Here is a 20,711-nt window from a genome sequence, read left to right as displayed (position 1 = left end):
TGCCCTGTCCACGAACAGCCGCGGTGTCCGCGGACGGCGTCCAATTGACTCTCTGTGCCATTCCCTCATTGCATACAGCTAAGCAATCACACAATACGAATAACGTCCTCAGAACAACCCCATTTTGTGAATTTTCGAACATTTCAGGACAATTATTATTTAATTATTCAACATATTAACATTACACATATTATACTTTCATCTTGTACTCTGCACACAATGCTATGTTTCTCCATTAGTAGCTCAGTATACTAGATAGAATCCCATAATACAATGCTATTTATATCAATGCATCGTTCAAAGCACTAATAACGGTATGATATTTATTGCAATATCCTTGACACTTTTTTCGCAACATTATAATAAAAATCCCTAGTACACAAATTCCATGAAAAGTACATACACACGTGATGTCATCAGTGATTTCATCAATGACATTTGCGATGTCATCTTTAATGTCCTGGGTGTTAGTCTTAGCAGTGCACGGTGGTGGTGCCAGTTATTTTTCAAAGCTTACCAGAACTTGCGATTTTCAGGGGTCTTTCGGCTGTACTTAGAACCATAACGTCCTTTAAACAAACTTTTTTTAATATCACGCAAACAATATACAAACATGGCGTGCAAAAACCAACTTCTACAGATGGCTTTACACAGAATGTTCAAAAGTAAGAATTTATGCTCGTTCACAGTGAAGGTCAGCTGCTTCCACAACTTCTACAGATGGCTTTACACAGAATGTTGCAAAGTAAGAATTTATGCTCGTTCACAGTGAAGGTCAGCTGCTTCCATTTTTTTCTCGGGCCCCGGAGAGGCTCACGAAGCGGGCTATAAGGTTGTATTGTGTTTTGACCTTGACAGACAGAGATGTGATGAAAGACTTCTCTTGAAGGAGTGTTGCTAAAACGTAAGAGAAGATAAAGATGAAATTTCTGAAACGAAACCACTTTTATATATTATATCACTATGCGAAAGATCGTTGGCACACGCGGAGTCGTATTTTGGGACTGCACCACTCGTAGACAATGGAAATTGCAATTGTACTGTAAGTTACCCTTTAGATTACTTTATACCAAATATAATTACAATAGCGTAGCATTAAAGACCGCTCAAGTTGAACTTGTTCGTTGAAAGTGGCATAATGTTTTCTACCGTGCACTATCACCGCCGAATTGATCCCCTGTCGTTTAGAGGGCTCTGAAAAAGGCAGACGACACAGAGTGGGTTAATAGAAATAATTTATCCGGTCTATAGGCGGTCAAGCGCTCTACTCGCTGTGCCACTTCACTGTAGCCTGTCAAGTGGCACAGCGAGTACAGCGCTCGCTTTGACATCCGTGCACAGCTTGCTAACGCAAGTTTGAATCCCGGCAAGGCCAAACTCAGCCTTTCATCCATCCGTTGTCGATAAATGAGCACCACACACCGTGGTTAATAATAAGCACCGCTTAGATACCTCACGGTTCTTAGCGCTATATGAATGGGAAAATATTATTATTTTATTATTAACATACTCTGTTGCACTATCTTCGATAGCAAATATTTTCACGCCCTAATAAATAAAATGATGATTTTTAATGAAGATCGGCTGGTGATACTAATTTATGTTTTTTAAAACAGGTATGTGGCTCCATGTTGCCTATGTCACGATTTACAGACTCCAGTGGATGGGGTCTTCAACTGCCAGGTGCAGGTCCAAATATGCAACTTCATGACCCTCACCATTTTATGGGACAATCGCCAAGGACCAATATGCCCTTACGCAGTACTAGCGGCTACAAACAACATACCAACCAATAGGGTGGTCTAATGGCTCGTTGTTGGAGCAACCTTCCGATTATCAGAGCGACCATTTACTGCTTTTATCATAAACCAACAGCCTATCTACCGCAAAGGAACAACGCGTGGCTCCAAATAAACTTTTGCTGATCGACAGCAGAGACAATAGCAAATCGCTGAATATTCACTAAACATTTCATGTGAAATAAATGTACTTTACCAAATGTACAATCCTGCTGTTTACTTTTAAACCACAGTTTCATATTCCGAATTGTGGCACGCTGTGTTGTGACATAATGTGTGTTGTCTTCCGGGTTCTGTGTAAAGTCGCGTAGTACTGGAGACGACTGGGCGCGTTTGATTACGCACCCTGTAACGTCACGGAGAGAGGCAGGGAATATGAATGCTTTGATAATATCAGGCTTAGGGGCGGGAGATATGATTTAGTGTCGCAAAAGCAAGTCAGCCAGGTCAATAGCGCCAGTCATAGGATTATCACATAATGTCGGCGCACACCAGCCCGATTTATCGTTTCTTTAGTGGACAAAAAGTCGGTTGACGCCCCTAGGAAATTGTACTGTTAGCGAACAAAAGGAGTGCTCTTAAAACACTTTCACCCTGACAATGAACAATACAAACAACGTTCTCAGAACACCCCCATTTTGTGTAATTGCAACCATTTCGGGACAATGCGAGTGTTCTTAGAACACATTCAACTAGACAGATTACAATACGGACAGCGTCCTGAGGACACCCCCAGTTTGTGTATTTACGAACAATTAAGTACACCGCGAGTGTTCATAGCTCATTTTTACCTTCCTTGCGAACAAAAATGGCACATACTCCGTCCTCTAAACACCCCACCATTTAGTTTATTTACAAAATGTCAGAACAGCCGTGTTCTCCGTGGACAAATCGAACGCAACAAAAACGTCTAGCACATAAAAAAACAAAACATTGAACCTATCTCATACTCCCCCACCCTCCCCAAACACTCTTACACACCAACACACGGCACTAAATACAATTTTTTATCCACGTTTCACTGCGCTGTATGCGGTCGACTGCGAATACAAGATGGCGGGCGCCACAGAAAATCTGACGCGCTCCACGTGCCTCGCCGTCCAATCAGCGAACACGTTGCATGTCCGTGGACATGACGCAAGGCCATGGGCCAATCGGGGTGCTGTCCGCGGAGCGAACAGGGAAGTCCGTCCGCGAAGCGAACACAGATATCACTAATTTTTTTGCCTTACATTTTGGTCATTTTTTTAAAAACTACTGGACAGATTTACACCAAATTTACAAAAGCACGCTTTTGGGACCAGGCCGCCGCTCCTGCCGCAAATTTGGTGTAAATCCGTCCAGCGGTTCGGGCTGTAGCCGTGCGCAAAGTTTTTTCCCATTCAGTCTATGGGAAAAAAAAAGTTTTGGGAACCCCCCTATAACTTTTCTCCCCCTGGACGAATCCTCACCAAACTTTGCAAAACCATTCAGAGTGACCCAACTACTTTTTTTGCAAAGTTTGGTGAGGATCCGTCCAGGGAGAGCGAAGTTATAAGCCACCCAAAAAGTGCTCTTCCTATGGAAACAGCAACTTAACCATAACTACATGGCCACTACAACCGTGGCCATGTAATATATATATATATATACATATATATATATATATAAAGAAAAAACATAGAGGCTTTTCAACCTAAATGAGGTTACAGCTGCATGCTGTAGATATGCTCACTGAAATAGCTTTACCAACAAAAAGAGGGCTGTGCGCCTCTTTTAAAATTATAATTTTATTTCATAACGCTTTCAGAATTTTGATGTAGGAGGATTGGCTCGAAGCCCCAACCTTCCAGGTACAAGTCACCAAGCTTACTGGCTGTGCCACAGACACAATATGCTCCAAGAAATGAAAACAAATGAAATGAAATGGGGCCACGCACTGGGACTGAAGCATAAGCTTCTCATGGACCAGACCTAGTATTCCTTAGTGTCCCCTAACACGAGAAGGCTTCCTGAAACAACAACAAAGGCCTGTGAGCACCTTGTCTAAAGCAGTAGCTTCCTATGAGACCAGTGGGCCCCGCAGGCTGAGCCTTCAGCACCTGGAATTCCCAGGACAGTAATTAATCAAAGAGGCCTGCACGTGCCTGGAGAGAAGCAGAAGCTTCCATTAGCTCAGTGTGCGAGCTAAATAAACAAACGAAAGGAAACATTATCAAACCGGCTTAAAAGCCAGAGGCATACCAGCGCGAGCTACATTGTGAAAAGAAAACACATTAGCAAAAGTAACTGCTGCACACGGCCTTTCCAGATACAATGACAAAACCATAAATATTCCTCACATGATAGGGGAACCCAATAAAATTAAGAAATACATTATATTTACACATTTTTAAGGCCTAATGTATTAACAAGGCCCACTACTGACAAACATACAAGACACAACTGAAAGGGGTGACTTAGCTGAGGTATCAGCAGCAAAGAAAGAGGAGTTGGGTTTAGAGTAATGGACTTATATAAGGATGGGTCCCTGCTCATTAGTCTCCTGCAGGGCATGACCTGTCCTCCATGATGGATTGGGAAGCTCCCTTACATTGACATTGAACTCTATTTAGTTATGTTCTTTACAACTTTTTTGTTTGTAAAAGTTTTTTCTTTGCTGCTGTGGTTCCAGAGTAAATATTGAAATGCATAATATGAGCCTCCTGTCTTGTCATAGAATAATCAATGAGGATGCAACAACTGATGGGTAGTGTCGCAGCTCCGGCCTCCAGGCGCAGGAGTGACACGAACCAACCACCCCCAACGCGGTCTGGGTGCCTGCAAGGTAAAACTTACACAGGCCTCCGAGACCCCGGCAGGGAAAGAGGGTTAGGGATCCGTTCTTTGGATAGGCATCGGTATTCAGGATAACCGGAAAGAGGGTCAGGAGAGGGGAGGTAGATGGGCAAGGGCAAGTAGGCCAGAGACAAAATACAACTATTGACAATAACACATACTCAATTAGCGAAACCATGTTTTTCATGCACATTGTACAAAATGGGTCAAATGCAAGCCAAAGAGAGACTTATCTCTGGGGTGAGTGCTGGGCCCCTGCCTGCGCACTCTCAGGTCCGGTAACAGGAGCAGTTCAATGCTACAAAGAGAGTGTGAGTTACTATTCTGTGTGTGTTATCACCACACACACAACACCATTCATGCCTCAAATTTAGTAACTCCTCCCCAAAGAAACACTCTTGTCTGCTGCTTTGTTCGTATACTTTTGCTTGCCTCAATGATGGGTCATACACTGTCAATGCGGTAAGGCAGCCACATGTGGCCCTGCGGTAAATGGAAGAGCAATGTGTCAAGGATCACACATGATACAATGGTCCTTGGGTGAGCTGCTAGACGCATGTGGCAAGGTGCGACTTCAGTACAAGTCGTGTTCTGGCAGCCGTGAATTTCCATAGGTAGCGCATGTGGCAATTTGCATATGCAAATGATATGCACTGCACTCGAGTCTGTGCGTCGCTGGGTGCCCCCGTGCGCTCTATTAGTTTCTGGCTAGGAACGCCACTGCGCTAATAACTCAGCCTCTATGGAGCAGGGGGGACTCGAGGATGTGGGCGGCCCCCCCCTGCGTGTTTCCCTGACAACTTGTAAAGCCACTTGGCATTTGTTCCTCAACACGGCTTAGCTGTACTGTGCGCTTCTTCCCCAATGCCTGTCCAAGCTCCACAGCACTGGCGCAATTTAGCATGCATGTGCAAGGGGCATGTAGGAAGGTCGGCTGGGGTGTGGCCCCTCGTGCTGCCCGCCTTGCTTGGAGCTCCTGGAAACACGTCTGCTTCTGTTGGACGTCTGAGCACAAGCCCTGTGCGTCTGCTTGCGCATGCATGCGCACGTGTGCACCACCCAACGTGGCCAGGTTGCTGTAGTTCTTGGCCCCGTGTCTGCTGGGAAATGTACTCTGGAGGCTCATTTTCCTGCAGAAAGGGCATAAAAGCTTCTAATGAGGCTGGCAAGTTTCCTGTGTGTGTGTCTTCACGCTGGTTGTCACTGGGCCATGTCTGAGACCTACATCCGACCTCCTCCCACCATCAGTGTGACTTTGACCGCCAAAGGGTGCAGGCTACTGTCTACAGCATGAAGTGCATGAAGTGCGTCAATGCGACATATCAATGATGTACTCACCAAAATTGATTGCAGACATGTCGTGGAGAAAACATACATTTTCCCCACTAGGGGTGTAAAAACAAATAGTACAGCAGCAGACAGCCCACAGATATGACAAAAGTCCAATGACCTTGTGTAAATGGTTGTAACAACGAACCATCCTTGCGAGCCCATGGATAGGGGAAGCAGGAGTGGCATATGAGAGTCAGAACCCCAAGTTCCAAACACATACATGAGACAAGCTTGAAGTGCCCATCTGGAACAGACAATGGATGCGTTCAAAAGCCACAAAGCACCACACCGTCACATAAATGACCAATAGACAAGCCATTTTAAACTATATTAACTAATTAAACTAACTTTAAAAATCAAAAATGGCCACATATGACCCAGGGGGAGGCAACCAGGAAGGGGGCGGTACAGAGTGCACCTCAACACCCGCATGCGATCATGTCGAGATAAAATAAAAGCCTCCATGGGCTCAACGCCTGCACGGCCCGACCTATGTGGGAGATACGTTGTCGTCCTCCTCACCCTCTGACTCAAAAGGTGGATGTGACACAGTACCCTGAGCGTGCCTATGCGCAGCTTGCCCCTCATCGGCAGCAAGTCTGTGGGACCAGTGAGCCTGGTTCTGTTCGGCGATGACACGTAGGTCAGCATGCAGAACCTCGCATGATACACGTGCTTCCTCTTGTAAGGTAGCACGTGTAACACAGAGTTCTTCCTGCATGGCCAGGCATGACATCTGGAACACCTCCCAGCAAGCACGTAGCTCAGCCGAGATGGTATTCTCAAGCTGTTCCAACCTCTCCTCTGTCCGCTGCCTCTGGGACATCAAGAGCGCACCCAGAGTAGATCAGAGGGATTTATGGTCATCCCTCAGGGCCTCCCTGTGTGCCTCTGCGTGAGCATCAATTGCTTGACGCAGAGACACCATTTCAGCCCGGCGTGCCCTGTCTGAGGCCACCATGCCCAGCCTGTGCGAGCAGGCCGTGGACTGTGCCGCCCGCTGCTGGAGATCCACCTGCCTGGCAGGGGGGAGCCCGGATTGGGCCACACGTTCCGTGCTCTGAGCGATATTATCAATAGCTGCCCCCCGGTGTTCAGAATTGGCAACCATGGCTTGCTCCCACTCAGTATACCTCGGTGGCGCACGGCCACCGCATTGCTGGGCTTCACACCCGCGTGTCCCAAGGAGCCACGGCCCTTGTTGGGTTGGCACTGCCCGCGGCTGCAGGACTACATTCCTGTCATGATGCCTACCCCGGGCATCTGGACCAAGCCCATCAGCCCCGGGAGCAGGCATCCAGACATTTATTAAAGCCTCAGCAGCCCCGGCTAGGGGCTATCTGGGTTCAGTCCTGGCGCCTTAGGTGCCAGGCTCATAGTAGAAATCAGTCCTGGCGCCTAGGTCATTACTTACCTCAGGCAGACCATGCTGCAAATGGATCCAAGCCAACGTGAAGCATGGAGGGGGCTCTTTTACTACAGGGACTATTTTTTACTCGGGTGTGGTTCTAGGGACTTCTTACCTGGGACTACTTTTGAGGCCATTTAAACCTCGCCCGACCAGCAACACACGCTTCGCGTTATTCTGCATTCTGCAGCGTAACGCTCACCATGCCTGCAAGCCAGCATCCAGTCTTCTGCCACGCCCGCCTCGAATCCGGAGCTCCTAGAAAAAGGGGAAAGAAGGAGAAAAGGTTAGATCACGGACATTATTTAATCCCTTACCTGATTCTGGATCTAGCACGACCCCGAGCCTGAAAGGACATTACTTCAGCACGCGCGTTGCATCGCCAGCAGCGGCGTCGCGTCTTACTCACCAGTCCACAGCATCTTTCACCTCGCCGCAGCCTCCATCATTTTCTTCGGCGAACTCCAGTACCTGGGGGAAAACAAAAGGAATAACAAGGTGAGCCTAGAGAGCCGACAAATACAATCACTTTTACCACCAGACTTACCTGATTTACCACCGGAGGCATTACCCTTCAATACGCCACATCTTCTTATGCCGCATCTATAAAGGGAGAGAAAACAACAAGTTAAACTCATGCAACTTTTACCGGACAGTGTTGGGTAATACAGCTCTTACCTGAACGCCATCAGCAGCCTCCAGACAATATTTTTAGCTGCAATTCAACAAGGAAATGCAAGAGTGAACATCGGACATATTGAACTCTTTCAACTTTATAAACCCCGGAGTCAATATTCCTCCGGAACTCTTCCAGTGCCTCAAACCAGTGAAGTAACTGGTATCTACGCGCCCCTGCATTCCACGCAGATGGAGAGCTCATCATTTAAAAACATAAGGTGAGGATACTAATTGGGAATATCGGAGGTGACTAGTGGGGAGAACGAGAACAGTTGGGAGGGACCATCACTAAAATCCACGGGGCTAAATCCCTTTCTCCACTTGCAGGAGAATACTTCTACGGGTCAAGCAGACGAGATTAGGCGGGCCAGTCCAGACTGTCATCTCTGCACTACGCATCACGTTGGTGGAGACCGCAGCTGTTCGTGTCCGATCGACGCCCCTGTGGGAACCAGGTGAGCGTAACAGAACGCTAAGCCTATCTACAAATCCCCACCCGGGCGAAATGGAAACCTCAAAAACCGACCAACTAGCCCAATTGTTAGGGGAACTTAGGGCAGAAGTGCACTCCACGCGCCAAGAAACTAATGCCCTCAGGAGAGAACTGATTATGTCAAAGGAGCACACTGATGATCTTGCTAGACAACTGCTGCAAAACCAAGCTGGGCAAACACCACTACCTGGAGTCGGGGGGAATCCAACTCCTGTTTCATCGAGCAATCCTGTGCAAATGGTTCTACCAGGGAGCATTCCTTTAGCTCCATCCAAACGTTTTGCTGGGGACCCGAAAAGGTTTGCTGCGTTCATGAACCAAAGCCGCTTGCACTTTTTATGCAGACCTGGAGCTTTCCCAAACGACCAAGCCAAAGTAGCCTTTGTACTATCATAACTTAGTGGCAGCGCAGCGGATTGGTCAATTCCACTAGTCAACCAGGATGACCCTCTTCTTCGGGATTTTCAGGGTTTTCAATTGAGCATGGAAAAACTATTCGCCAGACATTCACAGGGAAAGGCCCTGGATAACGAACTTTTATCCCTACGACAAGGTAATCAGGATCTACTAACCTATATCGCAACCTTCAATAGGTTGGTGGTGGAAACCGGATGGCCAGAGCAAAAACGAGTTACATTATTTCATCATGGACTTCGGGGTGAACTCAAAGATGTTTTGGCCCAAGTTGTGAACCCACCTCAGGATTACGCAGAATATATAGACTTAGTGGTCCAGTTAGACCACCGACTTCAGAATAGAAAGGCTGATCGAACTCAGTTCGAGAATCGGGTATTGGTTAAACCCAATGTTAACCCCAAAGGAACAGATGCATCAGAACCTATGCAGATCCGGGGGGGTTAAGGGACCCCTAACTCAAAAGGAAAGAGAAAGGAGACGGCAGATGCAATTGTGTCTGTACTGTGGGGCCTCAGGACATTTTCTACGGGATTGCCCTATAAAACCATCCAAGAAAGTAGTCGGAGTTGCTGTTAGAAATCAAACAGAGCCTGATTCGGGAAACGACCACACCCGACAAGCGTAGAGGTCCGCTTGCCGAGCTTGAAGAAGGACACTCAGACCTCGCACCTAATCATACCAATGGTCCTTATCGATCCAAGGCAGCCATCACGTTTGCATGCAGTAAGGGCATACATCGATAGCAGGGCCGTAGGAAACTATACAGACCACAAATTGGCTTCTAGGATGAATCTACCTCTCTGCAAAAAGACCACTTCGGATGTCATCACCGCAGTCGACAGAACTGAAATTGCCTCTGGGCCTGTAACTCATTCCACTACAGAGATGACATTGTTGGGTCAGGATGGGCATTGAGAGACTATTGTGTTTGATTTAATCAAAGCCCTGCAGTTCCAAATAATACTGGGGATACCTTGGTTGGAAACACATAATCCTTGTATTGATTGGCGAGAGAAGAGAATAACCTTCCTGGATTGTGCGCACACCTGTTACCCGGAAAAAACCTTGAACAAAGGCCTGGCCACAGTCACTAATCCAGTCGTGCAGTTACCTCAGGAATATCAAGAATTCCGGGATGTTTTCCAAAAAGAACAGGCAAACACCTTACCACCTCACAGATCATACGATTGTCAAATCGACCTCATACCCGGTGCACAACCTCCATGCAGTAGGATCTATGCCCTTACGGAACCCGAAAACCTACACCTACGACAATACTTGGATCAATACCTTGCTAATGGCTTCATTCGTCCTTCCAAGTCCCCTGCATCCTCAGATTTATTCTTCGTACCTAAAAAGGAAGGTGACCTCAGAACGTGTATAGACTATCGCGCATTAAATCAGATTACGGTGAAAGAACCGATACCCATTGCCTCTGATCCCCGAATTACTAGACCAAGTAAAGGATGCTTGCATCTACACTAAATTAGATCTCCGAGGGGCATATCATCTGGTATGTGTAAAGAAAGGTGACGAATGGAAGACTGCCTTTCGTACCAAGTACGGATTATTCGAATATCAGGTGATGCCCTTCGGGTTGTGCAATGCACCAGCAGACTTCTAGTATTTTATGAACAATGTCCTTCGTGAACTCATTGACGTCTGTGTTGTCGTATACATCAACGATATTCTAGTGTACTCCTCCTCAGAATCAGACCATGTTAAGCACGTTCGTGCAGTCCTCGAGAAACTACGTCAGCACAAGTTATATGCAAAATTGGAAAAATGTGTTTTTCATGCTACAGAAGTTGAATTCCTTGAATTTATCCTGACTCCAAAAGGAGTCCGAATGGACTCTCGAAAGGTGGATGCAATTCTCAAATGGCCATCACCCAGTTCAGTTAAAGGGGTACAAAGCATGCTTGGATTTCCTAATTTCTACCGCAGATTTATTCCTGACTTCTCACATGTTGTACACCCCATCACAGCACTTTTCCGAAAAGGCAAACGCTTCTTGTGGACCGAAGAGGCTGAAAAGGCCTTCCAAGAGCTGAAATTGAAATTCACGTCGGCACCTGTCTCGAAGCATCCACGCCCCGAGCTCCCAAACGTAGTCGAAACCGATGCATCCAGTTTAGCCATGATAGCTGTCCTGTCCCAGAAGGATCCTGAAACCGGTCAACGTCATCCAGTTGCATTTTGGTCCAGAAAGTTCTCGGCCCCCGAGTTAAACTATGCGGTTACCGATAAAGAGTTGTTAGCCATCAAATCCGCCTTCAAGGCTTGGCGGCATTATTTTCTCGGTGCCAGGCACACCATTACTGTAATCACCGATCACAGGAACCTGCAATATTTAAAAACAGCCAAGGCCCAATCATCGCGTCAACTTCGATGGGCATTATTCCTTGCCGAATTCGATTTCGTGATCACTTATCGACCAGGTTTCAAGAATGGTAAGGCAGATGCCTTATCCCGAATAGGGATGGGAGAAGCATATTCGAACCCAGAACCGGTGCCTATAATTCCAGAACAAAGAATTCTTGGCATAACTACTCTACAGACTTTAGAAGATATTAATTTAAAAATCCAACAACCTATCGATTCAGCAGCCCTGCAGGACTGGGTGGAAAAGGGCCAAGATTATTCAGTCATCAATGACTTACCTTACTATCAAGGGCTTCTATTTCTACCACACAAGGAACTACAAGAACTAGTCATCTCCAATTACCATGATGCTCTGATGGAAGGACACCCAGGTATTGCAAAGACTGAAGCTAAAATTAAAAGACAATTCTGGTGGCCGATCTGGCGAAAAGACGTAAACTCATTTGTGATGTCTTGTGGTATCTGCGCCCAAAACAAAAGTCAGAAGAAAAAAACAGCCGGTCTTTTACAACCTTTGGATATTCCACCCACACCCTGGCACACTTTGTATTTAGACTTTATTACAGATCTACCTCTGTGTAATGGGTTTAACACCATTCTAGTTATTGTGGATCTTTTTTCCAAGATGGCCCACTTTATTCCTTTAAAGGGATTACCTTCCGCTTCAATTGTGGCCAAGGAATTTCTCGAAAACATTGTTCGAATACATGGATTTCCTTCCGTATTGGTCTCTGACCGAGGTAGTCAATTCATTTAGCAATTTTGGAAGAAATGTTGTCAATTGGCGCAAATCGATGTGAGGTTATCAACCAGTCACCATCCCCAGACCGATGGTCAGACGGAGAGGACCAACCAGACTCTTGAACAATACCTACGTTGCATGCTACACCAGACCGAAAGCAATTGGAAGGATATTTTATGGATTGCTGAATTTGCATACAATAACTCAGTACATTCAGTAACCGGACAGAGCCCCTTTTATACCATATATGGACATCATCCTCGAACCTCAGATCTCGATTCGCCCCAGCACTTAGAAATGCCGGCAGTGACCCATCTGCACTCTACTATTACACAAGCCTTTAAGGAGGCAACTGAACATTTGAAACAAACAAAAGAGAAATACAAGAAAAATGCTGATCAACATAGAAGTGACACTCCCGAATACCAGATTGGAGATCAAGTTTGGCTGGCTACAAAACACATACCTCTAAAAGGAACTCGAACCTTTAATCCTAGATATTTGGGACCTTACACCATTAAAGCCATTATCAACCCGGTGGCCGTCGAATTAGAATTACCCTCTAATACGCGGATCCATCCTGTCTTTCATGTTTCACTTCTAAAACCAGTTCAACCCGGAACAAGATTAACCAAACCACCTGACCCCATCCTGATAGATGGAGAACCTGAATTCGAGGTAAAAAATATCCTGGACTCTAAGATGGTTAAATCAAAACTTTGTTATTTAATCGTTTGGAAGGGTTACGGACCACAAGAAAGGTCATGGGAGCCCAGTGACCACGTTCATGCACCTCGGTTGGTGAAGAGATTCCATCGGAACTTCCCAGACAAACCAGGGCCCAGTGGAAGAACAACTTTAGGAGGGGCCTTGGGGGGGGGGAGTGCTGTCATGATGCCTACCCCCGGGCATCTGGACCAAGCCCATCAGCCCCAGGAGCAGGCATCCAGACATTTATTAAAGACCCAGCAGCCCCAGCTAGGGGCTATCTGGGTTCAGTCCTGGTGCCTTAGGCGCCAGGCTCATAGTAGAAATCAGTCCTGGCGCCTAGGGCGCCAGGCTCATAGTCATTACTTACTTCAGGCAGACCATGCTGCAAATGGATCCAAGCCAACGTGAAGCCTGGAGGGGACTATTTTACTACAGGGACTATTTCTTACTCGGGTGTGGTTCTAGGGACTTCTTACCTGGGACTACTTTTGAGGCTATTTAAACCACGCCCGACCAGCAACACACGCTTTGCGTTATTCTGCATTCTGCAACGTAACACTTACCGTGCCTGCAAGCCAGCATCCAGTCTTCTGCCACGCCCGCCTCGAATCCGGAGCTCCTAGAAAAAGGGGAAAGAAGGAGAAAAGATTAGATCATGGACATTATTTAATCCCTTACCTGATTATGGATCTAGCACGACCCCGAGCCTGAAAGGACATTACTTCAGCACACGTCGCATCGCCAGCAGCAGCGTTGTGTCTTACTCACCAGTCCACAGCATCTTTCGACTCGTCGCAGCCATCATCATTTTCTTCGGCGAACTCCAGTCTCTGGGGGAAAACAAAAGGAATAACAAGGTGAGCCTAGAGAGCCGACAAATACAATCACTTTTACCACCAGACTTACCTGATTTACCACTGGAGGCATTACCCTTCAATACGCCACATCTTCTTATGCCGCATCTATAAAGGGAGAGAAAACAACAAGTTAAACTCACACAACTTTTACCGGACTGTGTTGGGTAATAGAGACTCTTACCTGAACGCCATCAGCAGCCTCCAGACAATATTTTTAGCTGCAATTCAACAAGGGAATGCAAGAGTGAACATCAGGCATTTTGAACTCTTTGAACTTTATAAACCCCAGAGTCAATATTCCTCCGGAACTCTTCCAGTACCTCAAACCAGTGAAGTAACTGGTATCTACGCGCCCCTGCATACCATGCAGGATGGAGAGCTCATCATTTTAAAACATAAGGTGAGGATACTAATTGGGAATATCGGATGTGACTAGTGGGGAGAACGAGAACATTTGGGAGGGACCATCACTAAAAACCACGGGGCTAAATCCCTTTCTCCACTTGCAGGAGAATACTTCTGCGGGTCAAGCAGACAAGATTAGGCGGGCCAGTCCAGAATGTCATCTCTGCACTACGCATCACGTTGGTGGAGACCGCAGCTGCCTGGGTCCGATCGACGCCCCTGTGGGAACCAGGTGAGCGTAACAATTCCTCCGTTGACGTGATGCCCCAGGCACATCAGCAACTGGTGTGGAGTGTGACCATGCGTCCCGATCCACCACAGGCGGACGTCCCACCACCGTCTGGCCCCTCAGTGCAGGTGTCGCGGACAGAGGATTGTCCACATCAGAATGACTAATGGACATGACGCGCATCCAACGCGACATTGTCGTCAGAGTGATCATCCGGGCTAGACTCATTGCCAGCCCTAGACACGATGATCTGGAGCACAAGTGGGTTCTCAGGGCCTACCACCCCACGTCCCCCACTTGTGCCGGGTTGCTGGTGTGTTAGCAACCCTGTGTCTGGTATGACATCACCATCCTAATCACTTTGTGTAAAAATTAGGATATCGATAAAAACATATTGTGGCAATGGCTATTTGTAAATTATTTCACCACATGTAAAGAATAGGGTGAGTTTCCCTTCTTCTATCCTTTTTCGATAGTCGGTACCGCAGCGCTGCCTAGGGCTAGTGGCACCACGAAGGGACAGGTTAGATACCTTTTTCCAATTAAGGAGAGTGTAAGGGCTGTGCATTGATTGCTTAGTAACTAACTAGCTCGGGAGAAGCTGTTCTCCGATTTCTGTTTTGTGTGTTAAATATAGATTGTGGTAAAAAGAAAGGACAAAGTACCCTAGACTAGAGGTATATTTATTTAAAAAAACTTCCCTGTGTTTTTTATAGCCTTCATGCAGTGGTTTTTCCACTGCTGGGATTGAAATCATATAATGAGATGCGAGAAGAGCTTGGTCTCAACTCGCTAATTATTATCCAAATAAGAGATAGGCGACAAGACCCCCTCCACCTCTCTTCCCTCATCTTTTAGGATTGACATTAGTCATAATAACTACATGAATATATCCAGTATGGTGGACACAAATTACCTTGCCTATGCAGAAGACCTGGTGGAAGGGATATTATCTAATCCATCCCTCCTGGGGCTCAACATACCAGGGCAGAGTAACACAAGTTCAGACGAGTGGAATGAAGTTGAAATCCTCTGGAAAAAGATTATAAGGGCTGAGCTACATGGGGCCCTGATGACCGAATATCTCTGGGCCCATGCAGCACCAAATGGTCTTATCATAAGGTCGAGCCACAAATTATCTTGGAACACCTACAGTTCCGCAAAGATTGGTCCTTCATTGCCAGCAAATGTATGCGGGACTGGCTAATACTAATAATTAATACTGCTAAATCCATTGCAGACAAACTGGTGAGAGAATTGGAAACCAAACTGACAACGATTAAAGACTCAATTGATATTGAAGCCTTTAAAATGAAATTGTCTGCACTAGATGTTACTTTGAACGAATTTAAGGAGATGAATACGGCGAGAAAAATTCTAAAATTGAAAAAAGACTTAGCAGTATTTGAACACGCTAAAGTATATCCGTATACCACAGAGGAGTACTATACATCAGAAGCCAAGCTAGCGAGACGGAACGCTCATTTAGCTAATCCTCTCGGTGGACAGAGAAACTACAGAAATAACAGCTCAGCCTCCTCAAACAACTCAAGTAACAGTTCTAATAATGGAGCGCAGGGAACAGGAGGATGGACACAAGGTGGACCAAGGCAACAAGTGTGTTTCAATGCACAAGGCTTCCAGGGCAACTATGGAGGTGGTTATAATCAACAACCACAATAACAACAACAAGGTCCCAATTTTTTAGGCCAATGCGGTGCCAATCGAGGCAAACCCAGGTGGTAGATGTTCTCACTGAGAGTAACACGGAGCAGGGGACAGAACTTTCCACAGCCAATGTTTCCCTAATCATGAATTTCTCCCGGCATCATCTGACAAGAGCGGAAGAACAAATACTGCAGAAGGGATTGTCATTTGTGCCCACGGCAAGATACGACCCTTTCCAGACTCGCATAGAGTTAACTCAACTTATGCGAAAGATAAGGCTAAAACAATTCTTTGCGGACAAGGATGACACAAGATTAGTTGAAGACACAGGCCTGCGACCTCCGTCACAATTCATTCCGCCAGCATACAGTAATACACCAGAATCATCAACATTTGAGCAGGCCCTTATGAAGAAATTGGAGGAGTTGGAAGGGACCCTTCCATTTGTTAATATTAACTGTACAAAAGACCAATTGGCGGCATTGAATGATTTGGCAAAAAATGATGCTATTGTGATAAAACCGGCAGATAAGGGGGGCACAGTAATAATGGACCAAGAAGACTATGAGAAGATGGTCATCGAACTTCTAAGGGATGAAAGAAGCTACCAGAGGCTGCCAGCAGACCCCACACCAATTATCCGAGGTCTAATCTAATTGCACCATTGGTGGCAGAAGCTCTATTGGAAGAGTTAGTTACCAACAATGAGGCGGTTTTTCTCACACAGCCGAATCCGCGAACTACAGTGTTTTATGCACTACCAAAGGTGCATAAGGGGATCTTTCCAATTCCTGGGAGACCCATTGTGTCAGGGATAAAATCCATTTTAGAGCCCCTATCACAATATGTGGATAGATTTCTCCGGGATGACATACCTAGGATGCAATCATATGTCAAAGACTCAACGGCCATGCTTGTCTTAATAGATACATTACCCTTTAACACCACTGAGCAATGGCTGGTGACAATGGATGTGGAATCGCTCTATACGAGTATCCCCCAACTGGAAACAATTGAGATGGTGAGATGACACCTGTCACAAAACATCAATCTAAATAGGGCACACGTTGGTTTCATCACTGCATTGACAGAAATAGTCCTAACTAAGAATTTCTTTCTATTTAACGACTGTTTCTATCAGTAAATCTCTGGGACGGCTATGGGTGCGACGTTTGCCCTGAGTTTGGCATTCTTTACGTGGACCATTTTGAGAAAGAACATGTATACTCTGCCACTAACCCATTTTTGAAGAACATCAAGGTGTGGCGGAGATACATTGATGATATCTTCATCATCTTTGAGAGCAGCGAGGAGAAACTCCATGAATTCCATCAATGGCTAAATGAACAAAGTCCGTTCCTAAAATGTACTATTGTCTATAGCAAAACAGAAACACATTTTTTGGATTTACATGTTGTAGCAGTAGATGGAGGTTTAATTTCGAAGGTCTATAAAAAATTGACCGACCGGAATGCACTATTAAATTATGGCAGCTACCACCCAAGTGCCCTACGCAACAATTTGCCATTTGGGCAATTCTTGCGATATGGGCTCACGTGCAAGAGAGTCTCAGATTACCAACACAAATCGGGAGAACTGAAACGGCAATTGCTGACAAGAGGATACCCCTGCAAAAAATCGTAAAAGACACTCAGAAACGTGCGAGAAACATACCACGTGCAACAACTTTGCAACAGCATGAGAAGAAGATCCAGGGGGATACCATTACAGCAGTTTTAAGTTACTCTCCCATCTTCAACATCTTGAAGAGAGAGATTAAAAAGCTCTGGCCAATTCTAAATACTGGCACTATGGAATTAGCATCTCCAGCTTTTGCCATAAAATGGAGAATGAATATCCGAGATAAACTCGTACACACACTGGTTGAGCCAAAGGAGAATGACAATCATAATACTCTCTGGGATACCAGTAGTCCGGCTGGACACACGCCGTGTGGAGTATGCGTGATGTGTAAGCAGACCAGTAGGAGTAAATCCAACGATATAGGGTGGAAGACACTGTGGATACCAAAATATTTGACAAATTGCAACACGAAGGGGGTTATATCCCTCATTACCTGTCCGTGTAACTTGAAGTATATTGGGATGACAGCATGCCCAGTAAAAACAAGATTGATCGAGCATAAATCCTGTTTGAGGACACAGAAATTGACAGCACCACTAGTCTGCCACTTTGTATCACAGCAACATACGGGGGAATATTTCAAGTGGACAATACTTAAAAAGGTACACTTACCCTGGAGAGGTGGAAATTTCCATGACATCCTTCTTAAGAAAGAACAGCAATGGATCTTTCGTTTAAACACAATCAAATATGGCTTAAACGAAGAGATACAATGGAACTCCCTGGCACTATTAAAATAACTTTATTAAAATAACTGTATAATAGGGCTGATCTCACTAAAAGGTGTTCACTCACCTATTGAAATCAATGGGAGATTGACATCATCGCCCAACTCTACAGAATAAGAGTACATACTAGAGGGATGTCTTATAGTGCATAAAGGCAATTGGTAGGGGTGATGTGATCCTCATTTTTGCATACAGAATTGTGTATACAAAAATCCTGTATTTAGGTACATCTAATTACATGGGCCGAATCAGCTATACTATAATATATTGGCAATAAGAAAAATATGGCAATGCTTACACAGTTTAATTTTGAAAAAGTGAAACGGAAGTTACGAGTTACTTATTGATCGATCCCCCATCAGGTACAACAGCATAACCGGATTATCTGTAGGGAGTTGTATTACCCATACAAATATGGCGGCTGCCTTTTTGGACGAAGAACCCGTCCCAAGATGGCCGCAATATCATTCAATGCGGTCTCCATTCCAACATGGCTACAAAAAAGAAAGCCACAAATAGGATATGGTAACATGCGAATCTCGCGTACAGCAGAAGAGGTTCAACGCTGTGAGAAGACAGTGGTCCTCGCGGAAAAATCGAGTGAATCCGCTGAGAAGGGATTAAGTAAGTGGACAGATACAGCACGCTACGAGCTTTGACAGCATGTCTTAGAATGTATGAGGTACGCTCACTCTGAGGCACGATGTGAGCACACGGCGTTCACCGCTACTAGAAACACGAGGTGATTACATTTAATGCTGGGAATGGGTGTAATATGGATAATGGAAAGATCACATGGATGGTGAATAGAAAATAGTGCATACAATTGTAGAACACTAATAATAATCATCTGGGAGTTTGTAAGAACTGGGTTCCTTTTTGTCATAGGACTGTCCCAGATATAACAACAACAGTTCTCTTCACTACTGACTCAACCAGCTATGTCAAAACTTCAGTCAAGTAATTAAGAGATAACGTCAGTATTGTGACATTTAGTAAACATGATCAATAAGGAATGCAGAGCACGCTAAATGGGGAGTTAAACAGGTGATCACCTTGTGTTTCAGATCAGGCATCGACACAGGTGCATTGACCTGGTTAACAAGAACTGCCCAAAATCCTTGAATTAGGCGTGACACAGAAGTGCACGTACAACAAGAAACTCAGGTAGGAGCATCTACACCTGGAATTCTCTAAAATAATGTTGTATACCTATTGAGGGTGGAAGAAAGGAGGGGGATCTAGCTTGTCAAATAATGTCTTGCAAGGGACTTTCATTAATTGAATATGTTTTTTCTAAAAAATAACAATTGTATAACATCAAATTTGTAAAAATTGTTAGACACTCTATTTTGAAACATGGGAGAAGTCATTTTGACTCTCTCTCTGTCTGCCCCACAGAACTTGCCGTAATTACGCTTCTGAGGGGCGCACAGATTGGGTCTAATAAAAGAAGTAATGGGTCCTGTTGAAGATGATACACGAAAGAAAATCATTTAACCCGGTCGACCAGAGTTTTAGATGCCGCGTCAATAAGAGCGACACACAGTGGACTTGAGCAATCTTGGACAATTGAATTTATGATGTGGACATTCTAAATAGTTTTTTATGTGAAGATTACGTTCTCTCACGAATACCAAACCTTGTGTATACTCCTAAGGGAGAGACAATGTGTGGGGGTATGACAACAAGTTGAGAGAGTTATTTATATTCTTAAATGTTTTATACTACACTAGGGACAATCTGACATACATCTCAGAGGGAATATAAATGGTCCAAAGTTGTGACGTCTAGTCCCACGTGAACTGTCCATTGTACCATAGTGTGCAGATAGGGGATGTGTATTCCTAAGCTGCAATTTTATAATCACTTTGTGCAAAAATTAGGATATCGATAAAAACATATTGTGGCAATGGCTATTTGTAAATTATTTCACCACATGTAAAGGATAGGGTGAGTTTCCCTTCTTATATCCTTTTTCGATAGTCGGTACCGCAGCGCTGCCTAGGGCTAGTGGCACCACGAAGGGACAGGATAGATACCTTTTTCCAATTAAGGAGAGTGTATGAACTGCAAATTGACCACAGCTGCAAGTGGATCCAAACACACAATGGCCCTCATTACAACTCAGGCGTTAAGGGTTAACGCCGTCATTAACCCTTAACGCCTGATTCCAATTTTAACGGCTGCTTTTAGCAGCCGTTAAAATCCATGGCGCTAAACCGCCTTGGTGCTAATTACGGCACCGTAATTTATGGTGCCGTAATTAGCGCCTTCCCCACTCCCATTATGCCCTATGGGGCAAAAATGGGAATGGGGAAGGGTAAATGGGAAATGGGGATTTACCGCCCCACTCACCTTGGAATGGGGCGGTAAATCCGCCATCCACCATGGTGTA

General features: G+C 45.3%; 1 protein-coding gene across 1 annotated transcript in view; it reads left to right on the top strand.

Moving 5' to 3' along the window:
- LOC138527535 (uncharacterized) overlaps positions 1–20,711 on the top strand; it is a 536,309-nt gene that overhangs the window by 343,923 nt on the left and 171,675 nt on the right. Inside the window, exons 4-6 of the mRNA XM_069638782.1 lie at positions 15,514–15,883; positions 15,982–16,586; positions 17,083–17,307. Coding sequence (XP_069494883.1) covers positions 15,514–15,883; positions 15,982–16,586; positions 17,083–17,307 — 1,200 coding nt within the window. The remainder of the gene's footprint in view (positions 1–15,513; positions 15,884–15,981; positions 16,587–17,082; positions 17,308–20,711) is intronic.

This window comes from Ambystoma mexicanum, chromosome 14 (genome assembly GCF_040938575.1).
Source record: "Ambystoma mexicanum isolate Mex_15411 chromosome 14, UKY_AmexF1_1, whole genome shotgun sequence".
NCBI classification, from domain to species: Eukaryota; Metazoa; Chordata; class Amphibia; order Caudata; family Ambystomatidae; genus Ambystoma; species Ambystoma mexicanum.
Note: the sequence above shows the minus strand (reverse complement) of the source record. Positions and strands in the feature narration are given on the sequence as shown.